The 22,902-nt window shown below is 47.4% G+C and overlaps 1 protein-coding gene across 1 annotated transcript in view; it reads left to right on the top strand.

Annotated features, from left to right (window-relative positions):
* The window catches only part of LOC142583036 (uncharacterized), a 211,162-nt gene extending 189,385 nt beyond the window's left edge, over positions 1 to 21,777 (top strand). Inside the window, exon 4 of the mRNA XM_075693287.1 lies at positions 18,502 to 21,777. Within this exon, the coding sequence (XP_075549402.1) occupies positions 18,502 to 18,999 (498 nt within the window). The 3' untranslated portion in view covers positions 19,000 to 21,777. The remainder of the gene's footprint in view (positions 1 to 18,501) is intronic.
* The last annotated feature ends 1,125 nt before the right edge of the window (positions 21,778 to 22,902 follow it).

Here is a 22,902-nt window from a genome sequence, read left to right as displayed (position 1 = left end):
CGAACGGCTTTTTGACTTTGCAAATTGGTTTTGTTCAACGAAATATTGTGGTATACTGCAAGTGCAACTATTCACATAACTACGCGCTTGCTCAGAAGCTCACTAGATTGCTGTGTTTATAAAACTATGGTTGCAAGGAAATTTAGATAGATAAAGCGTAAATAGGTGGTATCCGTATCCGGATGGATGGATGGATGTTATGAGCGTCCCCTTTGGAACGGGGCGGTGGGTTGCGCCACCAAGCTCTTGCTATTATACTGCCTAATGCCCTACTAGGCTAAACAATAAAAAAGAGGAAAAAAAACACTATAAACTACCCCACCCAAATTTTATGATCCCCTATTTCGAACTCTGCTTTTGTACGTCACCGTCTTTTGTCGTTTCCCTACTTTTCTTTACCAATCCTCCAATCGCTTCTTACTAATGCCTGTTGCGGACATGTTTACTTTCCCACTGCTCTCGCTGAACCCAAGTGCTTCAAGGAGGCCATCATCATCATCATCATCATCATCATCATCATCATCATCATCATCAGCCTAGTTACGCCCACTGCAGGGCAAAGGCCTCTCCCATACTTCTCCAACTACCCCGGTCCTGTACCCCGGTCAGGCCCGGTCAGGCCAGTGGCGCCTAAATCGACCGCTGGGTAGACGTCTTCACATTCGAATAAAACATGCTCCATAGTCTCCCTAGCTTTACCGCAGCAAGCATCCACACCCCTGTGGTGGCGCCCTCTGGGCGAAAGATGCAGATCTCGAAGTCTATACTTTTGCTGGGTGCGTGAGACGGGAGCGATTGTGGAAGCCGGAGAGAGGTTACAGACGCCGGGTTTTTGACACCACCTATAAATAACGCGACAAGAACGGCTGAAACTACAAGGACGAATATCGGACAAATCCACATACTATCCATCATTCTCATGGTAGCCGAGTGATCGCAGCGATAGAGTTTCCTCTAGTAATTTTTCTATGAAACTCTACATATCTCACAGTTCTCAGGCAGCCGAGTGCTCAGAGTAGACGACTACGTGACGTCCGAGTATCGTTAACTTTATTTGCGCAGCGGAGGCTTTCTAAAACTAGCTTTGTTCATTTCGGGCTAATAACCTTAATAATAAAAAGAAAACGATAGTTATTGAACTTCCATTCTTCATATAAAAATAATATTTTTAAAAAAATCTCAGTACTGATGCGTCACTGCGAGTCACGGATTAAAAATTCTTTGTAAATGGGTCACGATCGCCAAGTAAAAGTCGGTTGAAATACAATACAGTCGACCTTTACCGACAAGAAAATTAACTCTCGCCGAGCAGACGCCTTCAAAATCGGTGACGTCACGGCTGTCGGGTGCGGGAATTTCAAAGCGGCGTCGCGCCACCTGTCTTCCATATTTGCACCTTTCCTATAGCTTACCGTGCCTCTTCTCACGGTAGGAGGGGTTTTATTGATAACACGGACATTTTCATGGGAACTAGCGAGAACCTCTTGTATGGGCTGGGGCGCAGGAGCACACAGACCCGTGCGCCAGCTCCTCTGATGCTTCTACGCAGGGGTTCGCGCGCAATTAGCGCAAGCCAGAGTGTATTACGGCGGAGCAAGGGGCTTCATCGTTGAAAAAGTACATATACTCGCGGACAACTTTCTGTAGCGATGAAGGGAAAGCTACGGAGGCAAGGCGCTCACAAGAGAGAGCGCTTCTGAAAAGAGTCCCGTGTTTTCATCCACGTTAGTTTAAGCTCGGGAAGAGAAAACATAAACCTCTTTATTAGCAGCGGTTAAATAGGACAAAACACACCACCTAAAGTAAAGGTTTACTTATTTTGCGGTTCGTACCTTCCGCGTCTGGGCAAACGCGATACCGTACGTCGCACTTGGAAGAGGCGTCGATTCAGCGTCCGTTCCGAGCAACCAGAAGCGTTGTCGAACACTGGCGGTCTACTTGGCGCGATAACACATGTGCAGAAGCTCCGCCCCCGTAGCTTTCCCTTCATTGCCACAGAAAGTTAAATTATGGGGTTTTACGTGCCAAAACCACTTTCTGATAATGAGGCACGCCATAGTGGAGGGCTCCGGAAATTTCGACCACCTGGAGTTCTTTAAGGTGGACCTAAAGCTAAGTAGACGGGTGTTCTCGCATTTCGCCCCAAAAAAGTTGTCCGCAAGTGTAGAAAAGTGGTTGTACAGTTCAAATATTAGTTTCTTTTTGTTCTTTTGGTCCGTTTAAGAGCTCATCCACGTTTCGCCGCGTTCGTATGGTGTTCTTTGAGGAAAGGAAAACTTGGACAGAGAAAATAATTATGCTCGAAGCCTACCATATCAAGAAGGGGAGACGGTTATGCAATCTTCCGGCATCCTCAGTGACAAAAAGAAAAAGAACAGTTATTTCTGAAAATGCGACCAGGCATATACAGGGAGTCTGCAAGTAACTCATTCGTGCTAGCAGAAAAAAAAAGCATAATATGAAAAAACGAAACACAAGGGGAAGAAAAGCACGAAAAGAAGCGTAATCACGGGAAAAACGGAATTTGTGTGAAGTACGCGCGTGACAGCTCACATGAATTATGTATACATAGGGTCGATTAGATTCGACACCTCAACTGCTTTTGAAAATGGGGTGACCTGTGACAAGTATAGATGGCTATCGATTGCGTCCTCCCCTTCACTTTTAGGTCTTTCTGATCTTCGTTGTAAGGTTGCAGCTGCGTTCCGCGCAGCTGCATGCAGTTGTGAGTCAGCGCCCGTGCCGTTTTCTTCATTGTCCTCTTACCCGCCGTGCTGACGTAGTGGCTTTGACGTTGCACTGCACGCCCGAGCGCACGGGTTCAAATCCGTGCCACGAAGGGCGCATTTCGTTGCGGGCGAAATGCAAAAACGCCACTGTACCCTGCATTGGGTGCACGTTCAAGAATTTCGACCAGAGTCGGTGGTCGAAATTAATCTGGAGTCCCCCACCACGGCGTATCTCATAATATCGTGTTTTTGGCACGTAAAAAGCACAAGATTTATTTATCATTCTCCTCGCTCTGCGCTACGGCGCTCATAACTACTACTTCGAGCGCTCTACGTCTCCTCACTGCCCTTCACTGTTTTACACCTCTGGCCCTGCGTACAGCAATGTTAAATACAGTTAACAGCGCGTCTCACGCAGTACCCTTCCTTACTTCTTACAAACAAGAATCACTTCACGAAAGCCGTGAAGGCAGTCTCCAAGTAAACATTTTCATTCAGGCCTGCGACGCCACCCTAGGGCGCCACATAAATGTACTAAGGTTTCCGCTGCAAAGCCTACTGTTGTGTACTTGTGGACGTCGTGTACTTTCCGTAGTTTCTATACAACAGTAAAACCTGTAGGTCCTTCACCTAACATCATGACTCAGAATACAAAAACTTTGAAAACGTCACTCTCTAGTCGGCTTCGTCCAGTTGCGTCAAAGGTTTCAGTCAGTCAATCCATCAATCAATCAACCAATCAATCAATAAATCAGCTTTATTAGCTTACATACAGGGAAGACCCAGGAAGAAAAGAACTGGACGAAATTTAAAACATTCTTGCGCATTTACTAAATATACATCGTGTTGTCTTGGAGTCACGTGTTTGACCGAGACGTGATCCTGTCGCCGTCCCACACGTTGGTCTTCCGGTGGTTGTGCTTCCACCACTTATCATACGCCCGTCGAATCTGCGTACGGCACTGCGCGCGCACGTGACCACCGGTTGGTCGCACTCGCGTGCGCGCCCGAGAAGTGCGGCCGCCACGCGCAGAAGCAGGACCACAGTCTCGCGCACTGCGACTCCATTTTGGGCCGTGACGCGAGCGCTGTGCGCATAGGCGACTCCGCGCACCACTCGTGTACGGGCGGCGTTGGGGCTGCTCGCGTGAGGAGCGCGCTCGCGCGCGCGCGCGTGAGGACTTGACCCAATTTGAAGCGAAACAAGCGGCTGCCGCCGCGCCAGCAGGGCCCCGAGGTCGTCCGTGCTCTGGCCCGATCCGATGTCAGCGCAGCATGCCCCTCGGTCGAGAAACCCTCCTCTCTCTCTCTCTCTCTCTCTCTCTCTCTCTCTCGCGTCGTTGTTTACCGTGGTGAGCAACCTCCACGGAGTGTCGAAGGTGATGCCTTGTCACGCGGCGTTGCGTCGTCGGACCGGCGGGTGTGGGAGAAAGGAAGAGACCCTTGGAGGCTGCAACTGCCATAGAATCGCGAGAGGAAAGTGAAGGGACGCTTCCAATAACACGGGATCGCATTGGAAATCAAATTATAGTCGAGTTGTGGGGTTCGACGTGCCGAAAGTGCGCAGTGGGTAATAAGAGAACTGGGGAGGTCGAACAGCACGAATGGAACAAGGACACGAAGAAACAAATACCACAGACAAGCACTGACTGCGGGAAGTTTATTTGATGTTCAACAGCCATTTTATACCGTTCCCAGTATAGGCATGAGTGCACCAGTCCCATATACACCAGCAAAATCATAATCTTTATCGCAAAAGAGAAAGCTACTTCTTTTTCCGACAAAGCAAGACAGGGAGTGCTTACTCATGTCCTTTTCTTCTCCTTTTCGAATTTGATATGCCTCTATTATCTCCCTTTTCCTCTTAGGGGATAACAGTGTAAGCGCTCCCTCTCTTGCTTGGCCGGAAAAAGAAGTAGCTTTTTTTTTGCAATAAAGATTATGATTTTGCTGGTGTATATGTGACTGGTGCACTCATGCCTATACTTTGACGTAGTAGTTCTGCGGAAACCCGCAAGGTGGAGAGAAGTAATGAATAAAGGGAAAATCAGACATCCACCCGTTCGTAGCAATTGTTACATAGGAAACCCATACGGGTTCCTCGAAAGAAAAGCCTCATAGTTGAAGAAAAATTCGTCCTGGTCCGGGACACGAACCCGGGACCACCGCCTTTCCGGGGCAGCCGCTCTACCATCTGAGGTAACCAGGCGGCTAGCAGATGGCAGGGCGAAGTCGAATTTGACAACACGAAGCAAAGGCAAGAGTTTGACGTAGTAGTTCTGCGGAAATTCGTCCCGGACCAGGACGAATTTTTCTTCAACTATGAGGCTTTTCTTTCGAGGAACCCGTATGGGTTTCCTTTGTAGAAATTGCTACGAACGGGTGGATGTCCGATTTTCCTTTTATTCATGCCTATACTGGAAACGGTATAAAATGGCTCTTGAACAACAAATAAACTTCCCGTTGGTAGTCGGCGCTTGTCTGTGGTATTTGTTTCTTCGTGTGCTTGTTTTATTAGCGTTGTTCAACCTTGGTTCTAAACAAGAATCAGATAGCCCTCATCAAGATGTTAGTAACAACAGACGCTGTAGTAGAGCGCTCCGGATTAATCTCGACCACCTGGTGTGCTTCCTAGTTCAACTAAATCTATAGTCGGTGACAACGTAAGAATAAAAAGGTTATTGGCACGATGTCCAACTCAAGCACGATTTGCTCGGGGCCGACAGCCAATTATGTTTCTTTGTTTCTGTTACGTAAAAGTGCCTGTACCAGTTTTGAAAACTTTTGTTCCTTTACTGTTATTTTTTCCTTTTTTTTTCTTTTTATGTGCAGACCTGTCTTTCTGTCACTGGTTTTAGGATTAAACTTGAACGTCTTGGGAAATATTATGGGAGTTCTGACATTAGTGGTCAGCCCAAACGTAATATTTTAGCTTAGAACAAGGAGCTTTTATTTTCCTGTGAGCCTGTGATTTGCCTTGGCAGAGCAAACCCACTACGAGTGGGCGTACTTCAGCTGGCTTTGATCTCTTTCAGAGGTGAACAGCAGGTGCATGGCGTTTTCCTGGGTGGAGCTTGCACTGAATTCTTAAGTTGTCACTGACTACAAGTCGGTGACAGTCTAAGAATTCAGCACAAGCGTTTTTCCATTTCGGATCCGTCAAGATGCGGCATAGGGTCACTTAAATAACAGGTATCACATATTCGGAAGACTAAAATACAATTGAAAAAAAAAGAAACACTAGCACAGGAACTGAGCAAGTTCAACGTGCGTCGTCGAATTATAGAAGAAAAAAGAAAGAGCACGCTGGTGGCAGGCCGAACAAAAAGGAAGGGGTCAACAAGGGAACCATCAGATACGCCTCCTTTCTTTACTGACACAGTTTCTCTCTCTCTCTCTCTCTCTCTATCTCTCTTTGTGCTTTCTGATGAGCACACCCGTTCCGTCCCGAGGCGCGTTGTCGTCGTGCGTGTTGATCCGTGAATCAATGATCCCTCGGTCATCCGAAAAGGCACGGCTCTGGAGGCCCTAGTGGGTGGGTCTTGGCCGGTCTTTGACTCGGCGGGGAAGGGAAACATCACGTGCACGGCAATTTGTGATGTCTGGTGGCTAAATATGCATGCTATAGACGAGTCAGTGGACTCGACCACTGTCTTTTCTCTCCTTTCTCTATCTATCTTTACCCTTGCCCCTGAATTGGTGTTGTGGTGCAAGTGACCATGTGCTGTGATAGTATGCGGTTATATAATTACCGGCTGTGATCGTGGTGCCTGTGCTCCCCGTCTCTCTCTCTCTCTCTCTCTCTCTCTCTCTCTCTCTCTCTATATATATATATATATATATATATATATATTGTAACCAACAGTTACGACGGCCATTACTATGCAAACTAATTTATTCTGGGCGAACCTGTGCCCGTCAACAAAAACGTCCCTTGAGCTTCGCTTCTTCTCACGTCGTTCTCTTTGTCCCTCCTGTCGCGTGCCAGTCCGATTCTCGCGCACGAGCCGTCGGTCTGGCAGCACCGGCCCAGCGTTGCCTTGCGATGCTTTTCTTGACGCTTGCGGTGTGGCGGCTCTTTGAAACGCAGTTGGGATGTGGCGGTCGTCTTGTGTTCTCGCAATGCTGGCGGCATTAGCCCCCTCCGAAGAAGCATCGTCCCGATGCGTAGAAAAGGCCTATAGAGAAGCCAACTGCTTTAAAACGACAGTGGTCAGAGGATGGCTGGTGCTAGGCTTGATCGTACGTGCAAATTCTAGTAGTCAATGCCTTTCATGGTAAGGCTTCATTCGTACTACGTGTACGACCGCTGGGCGAGTCCTGCGTCGTGTGGAGCAGACTTGGCCTTCAGGAGTTACCTCGTAATTTAAGGGACTTAGCCGGCGAAGTACTCTGTAGGGGCCAAAGTAACGGCGCAGTAGCTTCTCCGAAAGACCGGGCGTACGTACAGGCGTCCATATCCACACTTTGTCTCCGGGGTTGTACTGTACCTCTCTTCGCCCTAGGTTGTATCGGTTTGCGCCGACGTTTTGCTGTTGTACGATACGGTGCCTTGCCAACTGCCGTGCTTCTTCTGCCCTTTCTATGTACTCGCTAACGTCAGGGTCGTCTTCAGCGCTGTTGTCTACAGGTAACATCGCGTCTAGTGTCGTTGTTACTGTCCGACCGTAAACAAGTTCAAATGGCGTGAAATGTGTCGTTTCTTGTACTGCAGTATTATACGCAAAGGTGGCATATGGTAGAATACTGTCCCATGTCCGATGCTCGACGTCCACGTACATTGAGATCATGTCAGCGAGCGTTCTATTGAGCCGTTCAGTCAGGCCGTCGGTTTGCGGATGGTACGCTGTGGTTTTTCTATGAGCAGTATGCGTTAGTTGCATAACAGACTGCATCAAACGGGCAACAAAAGCTGTTCCTTTGTCTGTTATGAGTACTTTAGGTGCGCCATGTCGTAACACTATGTGTGTGACAAAAAACTGAGCCACTTCAATGGCGGTTCCTTTTGTAAGAGAAGATGTCTCAGCATACCGAGTCAGATAATCGGTGGCTACCACAATCCACCGCTTTCCTGAGGTTGATACGGGAAATGGTCCAAGTAAATCCACTCCTATTTGTTCAAAGGGTGCTGCTGGTGGCTGTATCGGTTGCAGAAAACCTGCTGGTTTGAGTGGCGGTGTTTTGCATCTTTGACAATCTTGGCATGATTTGACATAGTGCTGCACTGAATTCATCAACTTCGGCCAGTAATATTTCTGGCGGATTCTCGCCAGAGTCCTACTAACGCCCAAGTGGCCAGCTGCAGGGTCATCATGGCAAGCTTCTAAGATCTCAGCTCGCAGCGACGATGGTACGAGAAGTAGAAACGTCTCACCACTGTGCTCGAAGTTTCGTTTGTAGAGGACGTTGTTCCGGATGACATACGAACACAATCCGCGGACGAAAACTCGAGGCACTTTCACTTGTCGACCCTCCAGGTACTCGATGAGCAGGAGTAATTCCGGATCTGTACGCTGGTGATGAGCCATTTCCGTCGTATTTACAGCCCCAAGAAATGGGAAATCTTGCTCGTATTCAGGTGACGTAGATTCGATTGGTGCACGTGATAAGCAATCAGCATCATTGTGTTTGAGACCGGACTTGTAAACGACCGTGATGTCATACTCCTGTAGACGCCAACTCCATCTAGCGAGTCTTCCAGAAGGGTCCTTGAGGTTCGCCAGCCAGCACAATGAATGGTGGTCGCTGATGGCTCGAAACGGTCTGCCATATAAGTATGGCCGGAACTTACTGATGGCCCATATAACCGCCAGACATTCCTTTTCTGTAGCTGAGTAATTTGTCTCGGCTTTTGATAAGGTACGGCTTGCATAGGCAATGACTTTTTCTTCTCCATTCTGCCACTGAATAAGTATGGCACCGAGACCAACGTTACTCGCGTCGGTGTGGATGTCCGTTTCGGCATTTTCATCAAAATGGGCAAGTATAGGAGGACTCTGCAAACGCCGTCGTAGTTCAGAGAAGGCGTCCTCTTGATCTTTCTCCCACACAAAAGGGACATCTTCTTTTGTCAGTCGCGTGAGTGGTTCGGCAATTTTAGAAAAATTTTCTACGAAACGCCTGTAGTAGGCACACAGTCCCAGGAAACGTCTAATAGCTTTTTTGTCTCTTGGCTTCGGAAACATTTCTACTGCAGTGATCTTCTCAGGATCGGGGCGGACGCCTTCAGCACTGACAATGTGTCCGAGAAAGCGGAGCTCGCGAAAGCCGAAGTGGCATTTTTCGGGTTTTATGGTCAATCCCGCCGTGCGAATAGCATCCAGAACTGCTCTCAGTCGCTGCATGTGCTGCTCGAATGTAGTGGAGAAGACCACCACATCACCAAGGTAGACGAGGCACGACTGCCATTTCAGTCCGGAGAGAACAGTGTCCATCATCCGCTGGAAGGTGGCGGGCGCAGAACACAGACCAAATGGAAGCACCTTACACTCGTATAGACCATCCGGTGTCACAAATGCCGTTTTTCCGCGATCTCGCTCGTCCACTTCAATCTGCCAGTATCCGCTTTTGAGATCTAAAGAAGAGAAGAAGTAAGCATTGCGTAGTTTGTCCAAGGTGTCGTCGATGCGTGGAAGTGGATAAACATCTCGCTTCGTGACGAGGTTGAGTTTCCTGTAATCAACACAAAATCGTAGGGTGTTATCCTGCTTTTTGACCAGGACTACCGGAGATGCCCACGGGCTATTGGATGGCTGTATCACATCGTCTTTGAGCATTTCCTGTACTTGACTTCTTATCGCTTCTCTTTCTTTAGGAGCCACTCGGTACGGGTGTTGGCGCACTGGTCTTGCAGGTTCTTCGACCACAATGCGGTGTTTTGCGACGGGAGTACGACGGACTTTCGATGAGGTCGAAAAGCATTCAGCAAACTCTGTGACCAAGCTCACAATCTTATCTCTTTGTGGTGATGACAGCTCTCGGTCAATGTCGATGGAGGTAAGGACACTGTCTAAAGTGACAGAAGCTGGTGATGGTGCATGGAGGGTTGACACATCCGCGAGTTGTACATAGTCATGAAGAGACGCTATGGCTGTTCCCTTCGCCACGTGTTGTGCCTCATTGCCAAAGTTAGTCAAGAGGACATCAGCGCATCCGTTACGCAGGTGAACTAGGCCTCTTGCCACGCATATTTGCTTTTCCAGTAGTAGCCCGATATTTCCGTCTGCAAGTCCCTCATAGTCACGAAATACGTCGCTCCTTACAACGACAGTCACACTGCACCGTGCCGGCACCGTCACGTGTTCATCCACAATACGGAGAGAGGAAGTATGTGGCTCTTCTGTATCAGAAATGGTAACAGCATTTTCTGTGGAAAACAACACACGTGATTCTTGCAAGTCGATAATTGCGCCATTCGTTTGCAAAAAGTCCATGCCCAGTATAAGCTCACGGGAACACTCAGGGAGAACAATAAAGCTGCTCACGTATGTAAAGCCTCGAATGCCGATTCTTGCTGTGCACATTCCAACGGGGTCGACTAAGTGCTCCCCCTCTGTACGTATTGCAGGTCCGGTCCAATGGGTCAATACCTTTTTCAATTTTCTGGCGAGTACACTGCTAATAACTGAATAGTCCGCACCAGTGTCTATCAGCGCAGTCACTTCGAAGTCGTCGATGATGACGCGCAACTCGGAAGTAACGGCGTCATCACTGCACTGGTGCGTAGGTTCGTCAGTGCCGTCGTCTTGTCGGATTGGCGATGGAGGGCCTTCGGTGTTCCGGGAGTCAGCGGCCTTGCCTCCACAGGTCGCTGGCTCTAGTTTTCCCGTCGTGGACTTTGTGCGCGACGCCTCGGTGAAATGGAAGAGGGACGCGGACTGGGCGAACTATAACGCACAGGCGCTGCCGATCGAGGTTCATGTTGCTGGGTGTTTCGAATAGTTTGGCGCGTGGACAAAAATGCTTCAATTTCATCAGGGCGCTCACCGTTTCGAGGGCAAAGTGAATTCACGGAGAAGCCACGCAGTCCTACTCGGCGATACTGGCATTCCCGGTATAGGTGACCAGCCTCTCCACAGTGGTAGCAGAGGGGACGCCGGTCTGCAGTGCGCCATACATCGCTTTTACGTGGCCTTCCTTCTGCCATGGGCGGCACATTGCGAGGAAGTACCTAGGGTATTGTGGCCGTTCGTCCAAAGTCGGCGCGTTCTAGGTCCTGGCGTAAAGCTTGGGCGTACGATATCCGCGGCTGACGCTCTGGCTGTGCGCGGGGCCGTACCTGAGGCTCTGGCTCACAAATTACTTGCCGGACTTCTTCGCGTATGACATCGGCAAGTGAGGACACTGGAGGAGGGCTTTGAGCCAGCTGCAGTTTCTGCAGCTCTTCCCTTACAACGGACCTCACCATTTCGCGTAGGATGTCCATGTTGTTGGAGAGGGCTCCTGACCCAACGTCAAATGATGCGAGGCTTACATCTCTGTTGTACTGCCTCGCACGCTGCTGCAGCGTCTTCTCCATCGTCGTCGCCTCTGATCGAAATTCAGCTACAGTGCGGGGCGGATTACGAACCAGGCCGGCAAAAAGCTCCTGTTTCACACCGCGCATTAGGTGCCGCAATTTCTTGTCCTCAGCCATGTTTGGATCGGCTCGGCGGAAGAGGTGGGTCATATCCTCAATGTACATGGTCACACTTTCGTTGTTTCGCTGGTTCCTCGCCTGAATAGCGGCTTCTGCCCTCTCTCTGCGGTCCGTGCTCGGGTACGTAGTAAGCAGCTCTCGTCGGAAGTCGTTCCACGATGATAACGACGCTTCATGGTTTTGAAACCACGTGCGCGCAGATTCCTCCAGCGCGAATTCCTCCCAGCCGTTACATCTGGCGACACGCTCGAAGTTTTCGAGCCATTCCTCGGCATTCTCGAATGTGTCTCCGTGAAAGGATTCTGGCGTCCGGGGTGAATCGACGACGACGTGAGGAGGCATTACTTGAGTAGCCATCGCACTGGTACCTAGGCTGACTGCTGCCGCGGCCCTTGGTGAATCGGCGAGAGGACCAAACTCGGGGGCCTCACCTCGTATGCGGCGGCTCGTGCGTTGGTGGACAGGCGTTAATTCCGTTCGCTCCAGACTTCGGGGATCCGGGCTACCTTCCCTGGCGCGTGTGGGGCTTGAAATCATACCCCGCACCTCCACCAGATATGTAACCAACAGTTACGACGGCCGTTACTATGCAAACTAATTTATTCTGGGCGAACCTGTGCCCGTCAACAAAAACGTCCCTTGAGCTTCGATTCTTCTCACGTCGTTCTCTTTGTCCCTCCTGTCGCGTGCCAGTCCGATTCTCGCGCACGAGCCGTCGGTCTGGCAGCACCGGCCCAGCGTTGCCTTGCGATGCTTTTCTTGACGCTTGCGGTGTGGCGGCTCTTTGAAACGCAGTTGGGATGTGGCGGTCGTCTTGTGTTCTCGCAATGCTGGCGGCAATATATATATATATATATATATACTCTTCTATCTCTTAGCCTCCCCTCCCCCCACCCGCTTCCCAGTGCAGTGTAGGAAGCAGGATTTTCACGGTGGTGAATCTCCCTGGCTTTCCACCTTCACTTGTCTCTCTCTCTCTGTCTCTTTCTTTCTCTCTCTCTCTCTCTCTCTCTCGACCCACGCGTGACACGAAAGTAGTATACTGTTCAAATATCACGAACTTAGCCATTTTCATTTACTTTCTTTTCGCATCCAACTTCTGTTGTTCCTCCAGAGCCCCACCCCAGCGTAAGGTATTGCACGCCAGAGTCCAATCACTCAAGACGACCTCACCATCTTTCTGCCCTTAATGTTCCTCTCTCTCACCGTGTGGTTGCTTAAGAGGCATAAGTACACTTGTATATTTTCATAACCCCGATTCATAAACAAATAACCGTGTGACCGGCTGCCCATCTTCACAAATTATTAACTCGATATCACGATTGGTCAGCACCTATGCTTACCATGCACTCCAGAGTTTACATTGGGTTCAGCATTTTCAGCTTATGCAGAATTACGGGGGAAAGAAGGGTGCGCCAAATTTTCTGAAACATTTTTTTTTTTTGAGATTCGGTTTCTTCTGGAAACGGACCATAAACGTAAATTTACCGGAGTGCTCAGACGGCAATCTGGCTCACAGCCGCGAGCCTAATTGTGCTCCTATGCAAGGAGCGTAACCAGGTCAAGCTCGCGCATCGGCCTGCCGCCCAAGCGATGAAATAGTTAAGGTGTAGATGGTGATACATACAGCAAACTTCAAGGTTTGGTTCCTTGTACGCCTTTTGATTGGTTGTTTTTCCGCAATGGCTTGTGATTCCGCCGCATTTTAACAAGCCCTTTGTTTACAGCCAAGCGGCTGGTCTATACTACATTCGCTACTGTACAGAATGTAGCATAAGCTAGCCGCATGTTTTGTGATTTGCTGAGTAAATCACAATATTTCTTTAGTGATTATTGTTGCCCTCTGTAGTCGCACTTATCATGATAAATAACAATTTGAGCACGAATTTTGGCATGAAGTACGACTGAAGCTTGGCTGCTTGGTCGTCATTTTCAACACACTGCCGGTGTGTGTGCATCAAATTCCTATGTTATTGACTTGGGTGAGTTGGAATAGTGAATCTATGACACGCAACTATAGCATAGAAATGGTGCTAACCACATAGAACAATGAAAAAGACGCGCCTGTGTCTATGTCGTTTTGAATGTTCTTGTCATTAGTGGCCATTCTTCGCTCGACCATCCGTCCTTTGAGTTTAAATTATATAATAATTATTATTCCAACACTAATAATTATTTGGCCGTGTTTGTGAACAGGAAAGAAAATGACAGATATAAGTGGCCTTTATAGACGACCCGTTGGCATTGATAACCACCTGTATTCCAAAAATACTATTCTGGTATAAGATATATTAAAAACAAGTACGAGAAAGCGACTTGGCAGCAAGCAAAACATCTTGAAATCACAATATTTTGACACAACGTTATCACGGAAGTGCACACGATGCACGTTATGCGAGTTTTCATAAAGTATAGCATGCAGTAAGGACAGCACGTCGTATTATAGGCCATTCTCCTACTCAGTATGTCCATAGTATGCTATATAGCTTGCGAAACACCCATCGTTCTTACAGCATTGCTCAACACGTGGGCCCATGCAAAGTACAAACCTTGAAGCGTTCAAACTCTATAACGCGATTGGCGGAAGAGTGTTCCCGTAAGTGCGATGGGGCGTACGTCGGACATTATAGATGCGATCCGGGACCGGGCGTCGCTCTAACTTTCATGTTCAAGTTCAAGTTTATTCATCAACTATGTCAGTTTTACAAAGAATTGCATACAAAATTAGTACTACACAGGGAGCCCCAAAGTTAGAAACCGTCAGGGGGACTCCCATACATGAACAAAATGAAAAGAAAACGAGAGATAGATCAAGCATTGGTTAGGGTGACTTTACAGACAATTCGAAAAAAAAAATAATGAGGAGCGTGAAAGACAAGAAAATGTAAAGCTATTTAGTAAGACGAAAAATTGCACAGAAAACTTCTGTAAAAGCAAGCAATGCAAGTTTACAATAGAATAAAAATAGGAGTAATATAACATGCAGTATTATAGCCAAGTCAATTATTATTACAATCACAAAAGTCAGTTGTTTGGATGAAGAGAGTTGCTGCATAAAATATAGCTTCGGCGTCCAGTCTAGCGATAAATATGGGGGGTGAACTCTACGGAGCTCCAAGGATTGCGGCTGCAGTCACGATCGGGCAAAGCTTAACTTTTTCATCCTATACAGCCGGACTTCTCTGGAAGGTTTATGAACACACTAGTGTACGCGTGCATGATGCGCCTTCGAGGAAACACGCTGCACGCAACAAGCACCATCTGGTTTCGCCGTTGGAGCTTTTTGTTCCTCAGAAACAGCCCGTGTTTCGAGACATACAATCGTGGTTGCATTGTGCAGAACACCGATCAGGCTTGTCAGAGGCATGTTAGAGGCTTAGCTGGTGCTCAACGGCTTCTTCGAACTCGGCGATACGCTGTAACTATGCGCTCAGAGGGACTCAAATTTGCGCGACTATAGATAAGGTCTGATTGACGTGCTTCGCGGGCGTAGATACTAGCTAAAAGGCAGTAATCTCGTTTCAGTCTCAGCAACTAAAAACTTCTAAGCGTGCTGCATATCTTGTGCCGTAGCTGTTATATTATTCTACGTTGGAAGATACAACATATAGATGTCAGGATTAGTAACTGCGGATATTAAGAGGTGGTTTGTTGCTGTGTATTTTTTTTTCGCGTGTCCATTCCATTCTTTGCGCGCTCAATCGTTATTATATTGTACTAAGTTCTTATCACACAAAGGATGCATTCGTTATTGTTTCCGCGCATTTGCTTATCGCGTGCTTTAACAAAGAAAAAATTGGAACAAGATAAGACGGCGGGCAGTCTAAGAATGGTCTATCGCAAAACTGCAAAGACCACGACTGTCGTCGCCGGAACTATCATATGCACTTATTTAAGAACGGCACTTTATTTTTCTGATATTAACGAGGTGCCACCCTTGCACACAGGTTGCCGATTTCAGTCCGTACATAATCCTCGTGATTCCTTGTTACAAGTAGAGCAATCGCTATTGTTTTCATAATGCATTTATTTGTTCTGTTATGCACGCGAATGTTATGCTGACCGCCGTCTAGTCGTTACCACTGGCACTGCCACCACTGCTCAGGCTCGGTTTGGTATAGCTCACTCGCGGATACAGTCGCCCTCCGTGCCCATGGCGTTTACTATGCCTGTGACTTTAAAGCGTTTCACAACGCAGTCTCAAGGACCCACGCGCCACCTACTCATAATTTAAAAGACGGGCTTTGTTTCCTTTTTCGATTTCTGACCTGTTTTTTTTTTCGTAGTTTGATCTGTCAATTTGGTGGTCCGGCTCCTTCAGGAGTGCGGCCCTTACTCGAGTGTATACGGTATAAGGCAACCGACAAGGGCGTGCGCAGAGGTGTGTCAATCTAGGCATACAATTGAGGCATCTAGAGAAAGGCGGCGAGTGGAAAGGAGGCAGCGAAATGTCGACTTATAGCAGCACGTGTCTTAAGTAAAGCTTGTATAACGTTAAAAGAAAAGTTAATATTAAAGGGACAGTAAATGTAACTATTGAGTTAAGGTGAGCTAGTAAACTTTGCTTCTGCAATAGCACAACGGTCACTCACAGAGGGATGGCATATTAACTCACAAATGACTTAAGGGCACCGACACCACCCGCATGTTTGCCCAATGACTCTTAGTAATGTCATGGGTATTGATACATTCTGTTTGGCTGTATAATTCATTCTTTATTCGTAAAGAAAATTCTACTGCATCTAAAACAGAACAAATGGCTTAGTTAGGGTAGGAAGTTCCGAGAAACTTTTCTGCGTTAATACGTTCCAAATATACGAGAAAAATAATTAATGCACGACGTCGCGCTGGCCTGCCGGCGCTGTTGTTCCGGCGCGAAATTCACAAGGAGACGGATTTAACTTTGATCTCTCCGCTAGTATTGAACAGCTTTCCGTCAAGCAAATCAAAATCAAGTTTTGACAGAAGACTTAGCAATCAACTTTTTTTGTTACTTGTATAGTGTTGCCCTCATTCTCATTGTCGATTTAAGTAGTCCCACACGCGTTGCATGTTGCGGTTACGGGCTCTAAGTGGTGAGAGTAGGCGCGCTAATTATTAAGCTGCTGTGAAGTGTCCTTGAAACTGCTTCAACTAGAAGACTTTACAGGCCATTCGCTGAGGTGAGCTGGAAAAAAAGAAAAGCCGGGAAAAGCGCTGATAGGCAGAGAGGGTATACTGGCAACTCATCGCTGAACATACTCGTGACACGATTCGGCAGAAGGGCAACGTTTGCTGGCAGAGCTAAAGGCTCGGCCTTCTGAGTCTAGAAATATTGTAAGCCCAACTGCTCCCTCCATTGAGCATTCTGAAACATCACAAATGGAGCGTTATATGTTACTCTATGCGATCAGATGTGGCCGTTCGGGTATGTAGCCTTCAGCGCACCTCCAAACAATATGCTGTTCACGGGTTGACCTACGAGCTGTACGACATCTCGACAACACCCTGCAGCACCGCTAGTTCAAAGATATTTCAAGAACATCCTAAAATAATGGGTCCTCCAAGTGGGCATGACACGCTAACTGAAGCTAACTTAACCACTCTCTTTAGAAATGCAGATATTTATAACGCCAAGGAGTGCCTTTTCTTTATGAGTATTATGAAATTAAGAGAGACGTTGGCATTATTTGCGCCGGCTATGTACTCCTCTTCGCATGGCAAATAAAACTAGAAGCACAGACAAGACAAAAGTGATAAGCACTGGAGACAGTCAAATAGCACGAGCATTTGCGGAGTTCTGTGCGCAAAAGTGAGTGAGAGGACACACAGTTCTGTAAACAAGTGAAAGCGCACAAAATAATTTGTATACACGCGCATAAGCTGACTTTCGCAAAAGAGACGGCTGACGTATCTACACATATCTACATAGCAAGACAGATAACAACATATAACCAAATAAGGCGTGAGCTACACACATACGACATATAAAACCTCAGGTATATAAAGGGAAATTCAGGAATATTTAAAGGAAAAGGTCAACCGCGAACGTTTAGCATGAGCCTAATATTCTTGATTATTTTTCGCAAAAAGATTGTAAAAGCCCCAAGGGCTCTTGTCTGCCGCGATATAGTTGGCCAAGGGCCAAGTGTTCTTTTCAGAGTTAGAGGACTATGGTTTAACAACACTAAACCAGCCTTTAGTCTTCACCTCGCGGTATCGTGTCCTGGGTACTGCAGAAGGAGATTTTGCGCGTATTCGTCATCGTGGTTACAATGACACTGCGTATTGGGACGCATTGGATCCTGTGTAAAAACTGACACAGCATTTACGCGTCAGTTCTTACGCGGGATTCAATGCTGTGCCAAGCGGCAGACGGGTGCAAGAAAGTTACACAATTTCTAGTGCCGCCGAAATACTCGTTAGCTGGCTGCCAGATGGAGGCGAGGCCAGCGGAAACAACTCGACCCTTCTTTTCTTCCGGCCCACCGGTCTCCGCTTCCAGTGAAGCAAGTTTGGTTCCTTGACAAAATGATCGAGTCTCAAAAATGCAATTTTGTTATGGAGCCAGATTGGTTTGTCCAACCACCGTATATACGTCTGGTGAGATATTATCGATTGTGCAGTTGACACGTCGCGGACACCGAATTAGCTTCATTGTTCCAAATGAGGCTAGAAGCTTTGTAATTATTAGTGCCGCCCGCTTTAAAAAAAGTGAAGAATAAAGGACAATCCAACACGTCTCCCCACAGCAATACTACGTTCACTGTAAAATGCAAGATCTTTTACTTGGCCAGCTATTCACGGATGCTTTCACTACTTACGGATTCTTCCATTAGCCCCGTCCGTGCCCAAAATACTATGTGCGCCAGGCCTTGAAGGCCATTGTAGAATGTTTGAGAGAAAGCGAACTGAATATTCGACTGTAATAACTAATACCAATTTCTGCTTGTTTTTTTTTTTATTCATGAACATGTACTTTTCTTACCACCACCTTCACTTCATTTCTGTGATTTTATCCTTTCGCCCTTACCCTTACGCAAAACAGCAGGCTAGAACACAGTAGTTCATCCCGATCTCTCGGCTTTTCTCTCACAATAAAACTACCCTCTGTCTCTATTTCTTTCGAACCTCTGACCCAACCCTACTGCGCAGAAATTCAGGCTGTTCGGCAAGAAGAAGTCTCAGCCCGCGCAGCTGGACCCGAACTGCCCCCAGTGCAACCCGCACCTTCTGTTAGCCCTCGAGCAACAGCAGAGGCAGCAGCAGCTCTACCTGCAGCAGCAACAGCGGTTGCAGTACCACCACCAGCTCCAGCAGCATCAGCAGCAGATGCTGGCCAAGGCGGAGGCGATCGCAGCGGGCAGGAGGCAAGGTCGCCGAGCGATGGACGACAATCCAGGCGCCATCGTCGAGGACTACGGCGACGACGATGACGGCGACGAAATCAAGGTGGTCGCCTCGTCATCCACAATGCGAGAGGGAGGCCCCTCAGCCTCCGCCCTGGGCGGAGCTCGGGTGGCGTGCGACTGCCACAGATGCCAACAGGAGCGCTCCGAGAGGCAGCTCACCGTCGAGCTTCTGCCGATGGACACGCAGGTGCCGCTGCAGAACATGATGCAGGACGCTGGAGTCTTGTGCGCCCTGCTCTAAAAGAAACAGACACCGCCCCTATCCACGGCATTCTGCGGTGCTGCCCTGGCCGTTACTCCCACGTGTCATGCATTTATGTGTGCGTGTGTGTGCCACTGTGTAGTCTCATGTGGCACCAGTATTGTATATCACACTCGTGTAAGCGTGTACAGACACGCTGTGGTTTCTATTTGGCCGACACCGGAGCACAGTTTCATTGTTTCAATGGGCATCAATGTTCGCGTACACTCTGGTGCCTCGGATGTCGGTGCGTCCGCGAAAGTGCACGAAAAAATCATTTTCTCCATGATGTAAAATTCTCGTGGTGCTTGAATGTTCGGTCAGCAAAAAAAGAAGCACCGTATGTCACAGTTGCGCGCACACCGGGATTCTTTTGTGCACTTATGTGTCAGGAAAAGTGACGCTTGAAGACAGACTAAAGGAAAATATTATGTCGAGCTAGATTGAAATATTAGACTTTTGTAAAAACAAATTCGCTTTTCGTAGCGAGAACAGAGCTTTTGTAAGCGAGAAAATGACTAAAATAGATCATCGAAGTGGCGCCACCTGTTGTGGACTGTAGTACCTCTCACGTGACGTCAGCAAGTGCCGATTCACAGAGAGAGGCGTAGAGGGAGGTCACGAGGTGAACACGTCATCTCGTCCGTTTCGGCGAGGGCGGTTCAAATTGAGGAGCAGTAACGGCATCTTCAGCGGCAATTTCGTACGCGACACAGGGACATATTGGCGCACAGAGAACAATAATAGACTTGTAGAGGAATAATCTATTGATCTAGCTGGACCTAATATTTTTCTTTAATGCCCCTTGCAATATAAAGCCGGCGGGTCCCATTCACGTTGTTCTGTTGCCATGAGAGCTAGCAGTACTGGCTGTTATAATTTGACATGTACCGCGGTCGACTTTCAAGGCGCACCAGCTGAGCAGACGCCGCGACAGTCACGCATGGTCTTCTGACGGCCTGTACCAGATGATGGTGGCAAAGGTTCATAAAGGCTGCGCCCGGGTGTGGCAATTCTTTTGTGGTGCACCTAGATATTTGTGCACACAATGAGCCATCACTGCAGTGAAGCAAGCTGCGTTGAAAAGGTAACATCGTTGAACGATCGAAATGTCAACTAATGTTTGTAAACATAACGCCAAATTTTGGCATGAAATAACTAGCTTCATTGCAGCCTCAAAATTAAATCTTGCAGCTAAGTACTTTTGTGGAACTAGCAGATACTATGCTGAAGCAAGAAGTTCAAGTTAGCCCTCAACAGAACAGAACATAGAGACACTCGAGAACATGACTCAAGAGATTGTTTACAAAAATAGAATATTTGAAATTAACTGTAAACTATTGAAGTCACTTGAGCACTATGACTTCGAATGTATCTGAAAGCTGATTTAAGAAAATATACGAGTTCGTTCTTGTGCAATAGAAATACAATTCGTGCGCAAAAGAAAAAAGATATGTGGTTATCCTAACTGGGTGGTGCCCTGGTGAAACAGTCGTCGTACAATACTATTGCCTATTCCCATGTACATGTTGGCCATTCCGAAATCGCGGCTCATCGCTGCTTGCACAGTGTATACTCATCCAGCCACGGCTCACATGAGCAAGCGCTAGATTGTTGCCGTAATATCCCCAGTATTGACAGCGTAATTTCTATTTTAAATTGAATAGGACATTTTTTTCACAGGGAAGCTAGGCGCCGCACTATTAGCAGTTCAAAAAAAGTTCAAGCAAGCAAATATGCAGCGAATCACTAAATACAACCTCCATTTTTTGGCCCCGAACCACAGACAATAAAACAGGCAACGCGTCTTTGAAGACCAAGGTTCCGAACAACAACTACACAACATTAGCGACATCACATTCGCGTATAGACTCTGCAGTTCATCGACCAGAACCGACGCTGCCGCCTGTATGAGTGGAGGTTCACATGGAAGCACCACACAATTTTGTACCTGCCGCATGGCGCTTGGACTCGTGTAGCGTGTTGTTAAAGTCACCTTTTCGCGTTTTATAAACAAACCGAGACGTTGCACTTACCACCAGTCTAGCGAGCACACTGTGTTGACGTAGGACAGTTTGTACAGAAAAATCAACAAAATGAATAAAGAGAGATGCCGCAGCGCACGAGCTCCGTGGTAAGCGAATGGTTGTGCAGACAACACGATGGTTATGCGTTAAGCTGGTAGACGAGGCTAAATAACTCTCAAAGTTGGATAAAATCAACCTGGCAACGGCTTGCAAGAATACTGAGCACACCATTTCAAGGATGCGTTTCTTCTGTGCCGCACGGTCTGGAGATTGTTTCAGCTTGACACGCAAGTATTACCCTTTGTAGTGTTACCGTCCTTCTGAGACGTAGCTAAGAGCCGCAGTTCGATTAGCAAAACCATGGTGAATCGGTTTTCGTATAAAACCTTCAGTACTCGATCGTATATTAAATGCGGGACCGAATTCCGGTTTTCGCATAGTATTAAGGCTTTCGAAGTAACGCATCCACAGTGCTTCTGCCTCCAAGAAGAAGCATCCGACACAATAACACTGACAAGCTAGAGCACATTTCACTTCAACATAAGCCATACATGACCTCTCCGCTAGTGCTTCGACGGCAGCCTACGTCTCGGCATGGGGACTTCAGTGTGTAACAATAATACACCCCTGTTCAGTGAAGTGATGTCCTATCGCGGTTTGAAAAATGTTGTGGGGTATGTTACGATTGCAGGCGGCAGTGCGTAAATTTGTTGTTGTTGTTGTTGTTGTTTCTATTATTACAAGAACATGCCCCAACACACATTACTGCAATGGTAAGATGATACATAGTGCGAGTCGTGTTCGATTAAAATATGTCGAAAGTTTTGCCTGTTTACAGAACATAACGTAAGCACTTTTGACGGGTCCGGACACTCCAAGGTAGCTTTAACTGTGTGTGTTCTCTCGGGCTCCTCACACATTACGGGTGTCTTGCTGTGACAGAAAACAAGGAGTCCAGCGTCTTCCTACAGTAAACTGGTTGATTACAATCATTGCGCTGCGCACTGATATAAACAGCCCCATATTCTGTGGACTGCAAAGTGCGAGAGCAATAACTTGCAGTCGTATAGACACCGTAAGACAGCTCATTGACCGCGTAAGAAGCCGTTGTATAAACTGCGAAGAACCACATATAAGGAGTAGTGCAAACCTTTTCCTAAGATGGCTGTCGTTCATTAAGCAATGCAGAGTAGGTTGGAGTAAGGATAGTTTCCTTGCCTCGAAGGCGTGACAGATGCTGGAGAATGCAAGATTACGTCTGAATCCGTAACGTAGTAAAACTAGAGTGAACTAAACGTCGCAACACTTTGCGTACTAACCAAAACAACACGCGGTTTTTTCTAACGTTCTGTCAACAGGCATACCGCACCACAATATCAGTAGCTGCATGACATTGTTTTTGCTTCAACGGCCTCGTGCGAGTTTTAAATCGCAGAATTTCGTAATTGGAACAGGAACTTCTGGCCGAATACGGTCTGTCCAGTCAAAGAAAAACACTGCTTGGGTTCTCTTGTACGCAAAGTCGACAGCGTGCGCGAACGCCGTTCATTTTTCTTTCTAAAGCTTCCTCATGATTGACTGATTGATTTATTTGTGATTAATGTGTTGCGTGAGGCCTATGCGACTGCGACCGGAAAGATTTAACATGCACACAGTCTAGCAGCAGTGAAGGCTGTCTGCCCAAGCTGTAGAACGGGCTTCTCGCTTTACATATCTGCACCCTTCAGAGCGAAACTTCTTACGGGTGCGACAGTGCGTAAAACAACCGACTTCCTGCCTGATAAAGCCAGCCTGCATTGAAGGTTATCAAAACAGGCTTAAAGGAGTACTGACGAAAAATATTGAAGTGGAGATAACGCGTCAGATCGATTTATGT

The sequence above is a fragment of the Dermacentor variabilis genome, chromosome 5, assembly GCF_050947875.1.
Source record: "Dermacentor variabilis isolate Ectoservices chromosome 5, ASM5094787v1, whole genome shotgun sequence".
Taxonomy (NCBI): Eukaryota; Metazoa; Arthropoda; class Arachnida; order Ixodida; family Ixodidae; genus Dermacentor; species Dermacentor variabilis.
This window is presented reverse-complemented; position numbering and strand designations above follow the sequence as displayed.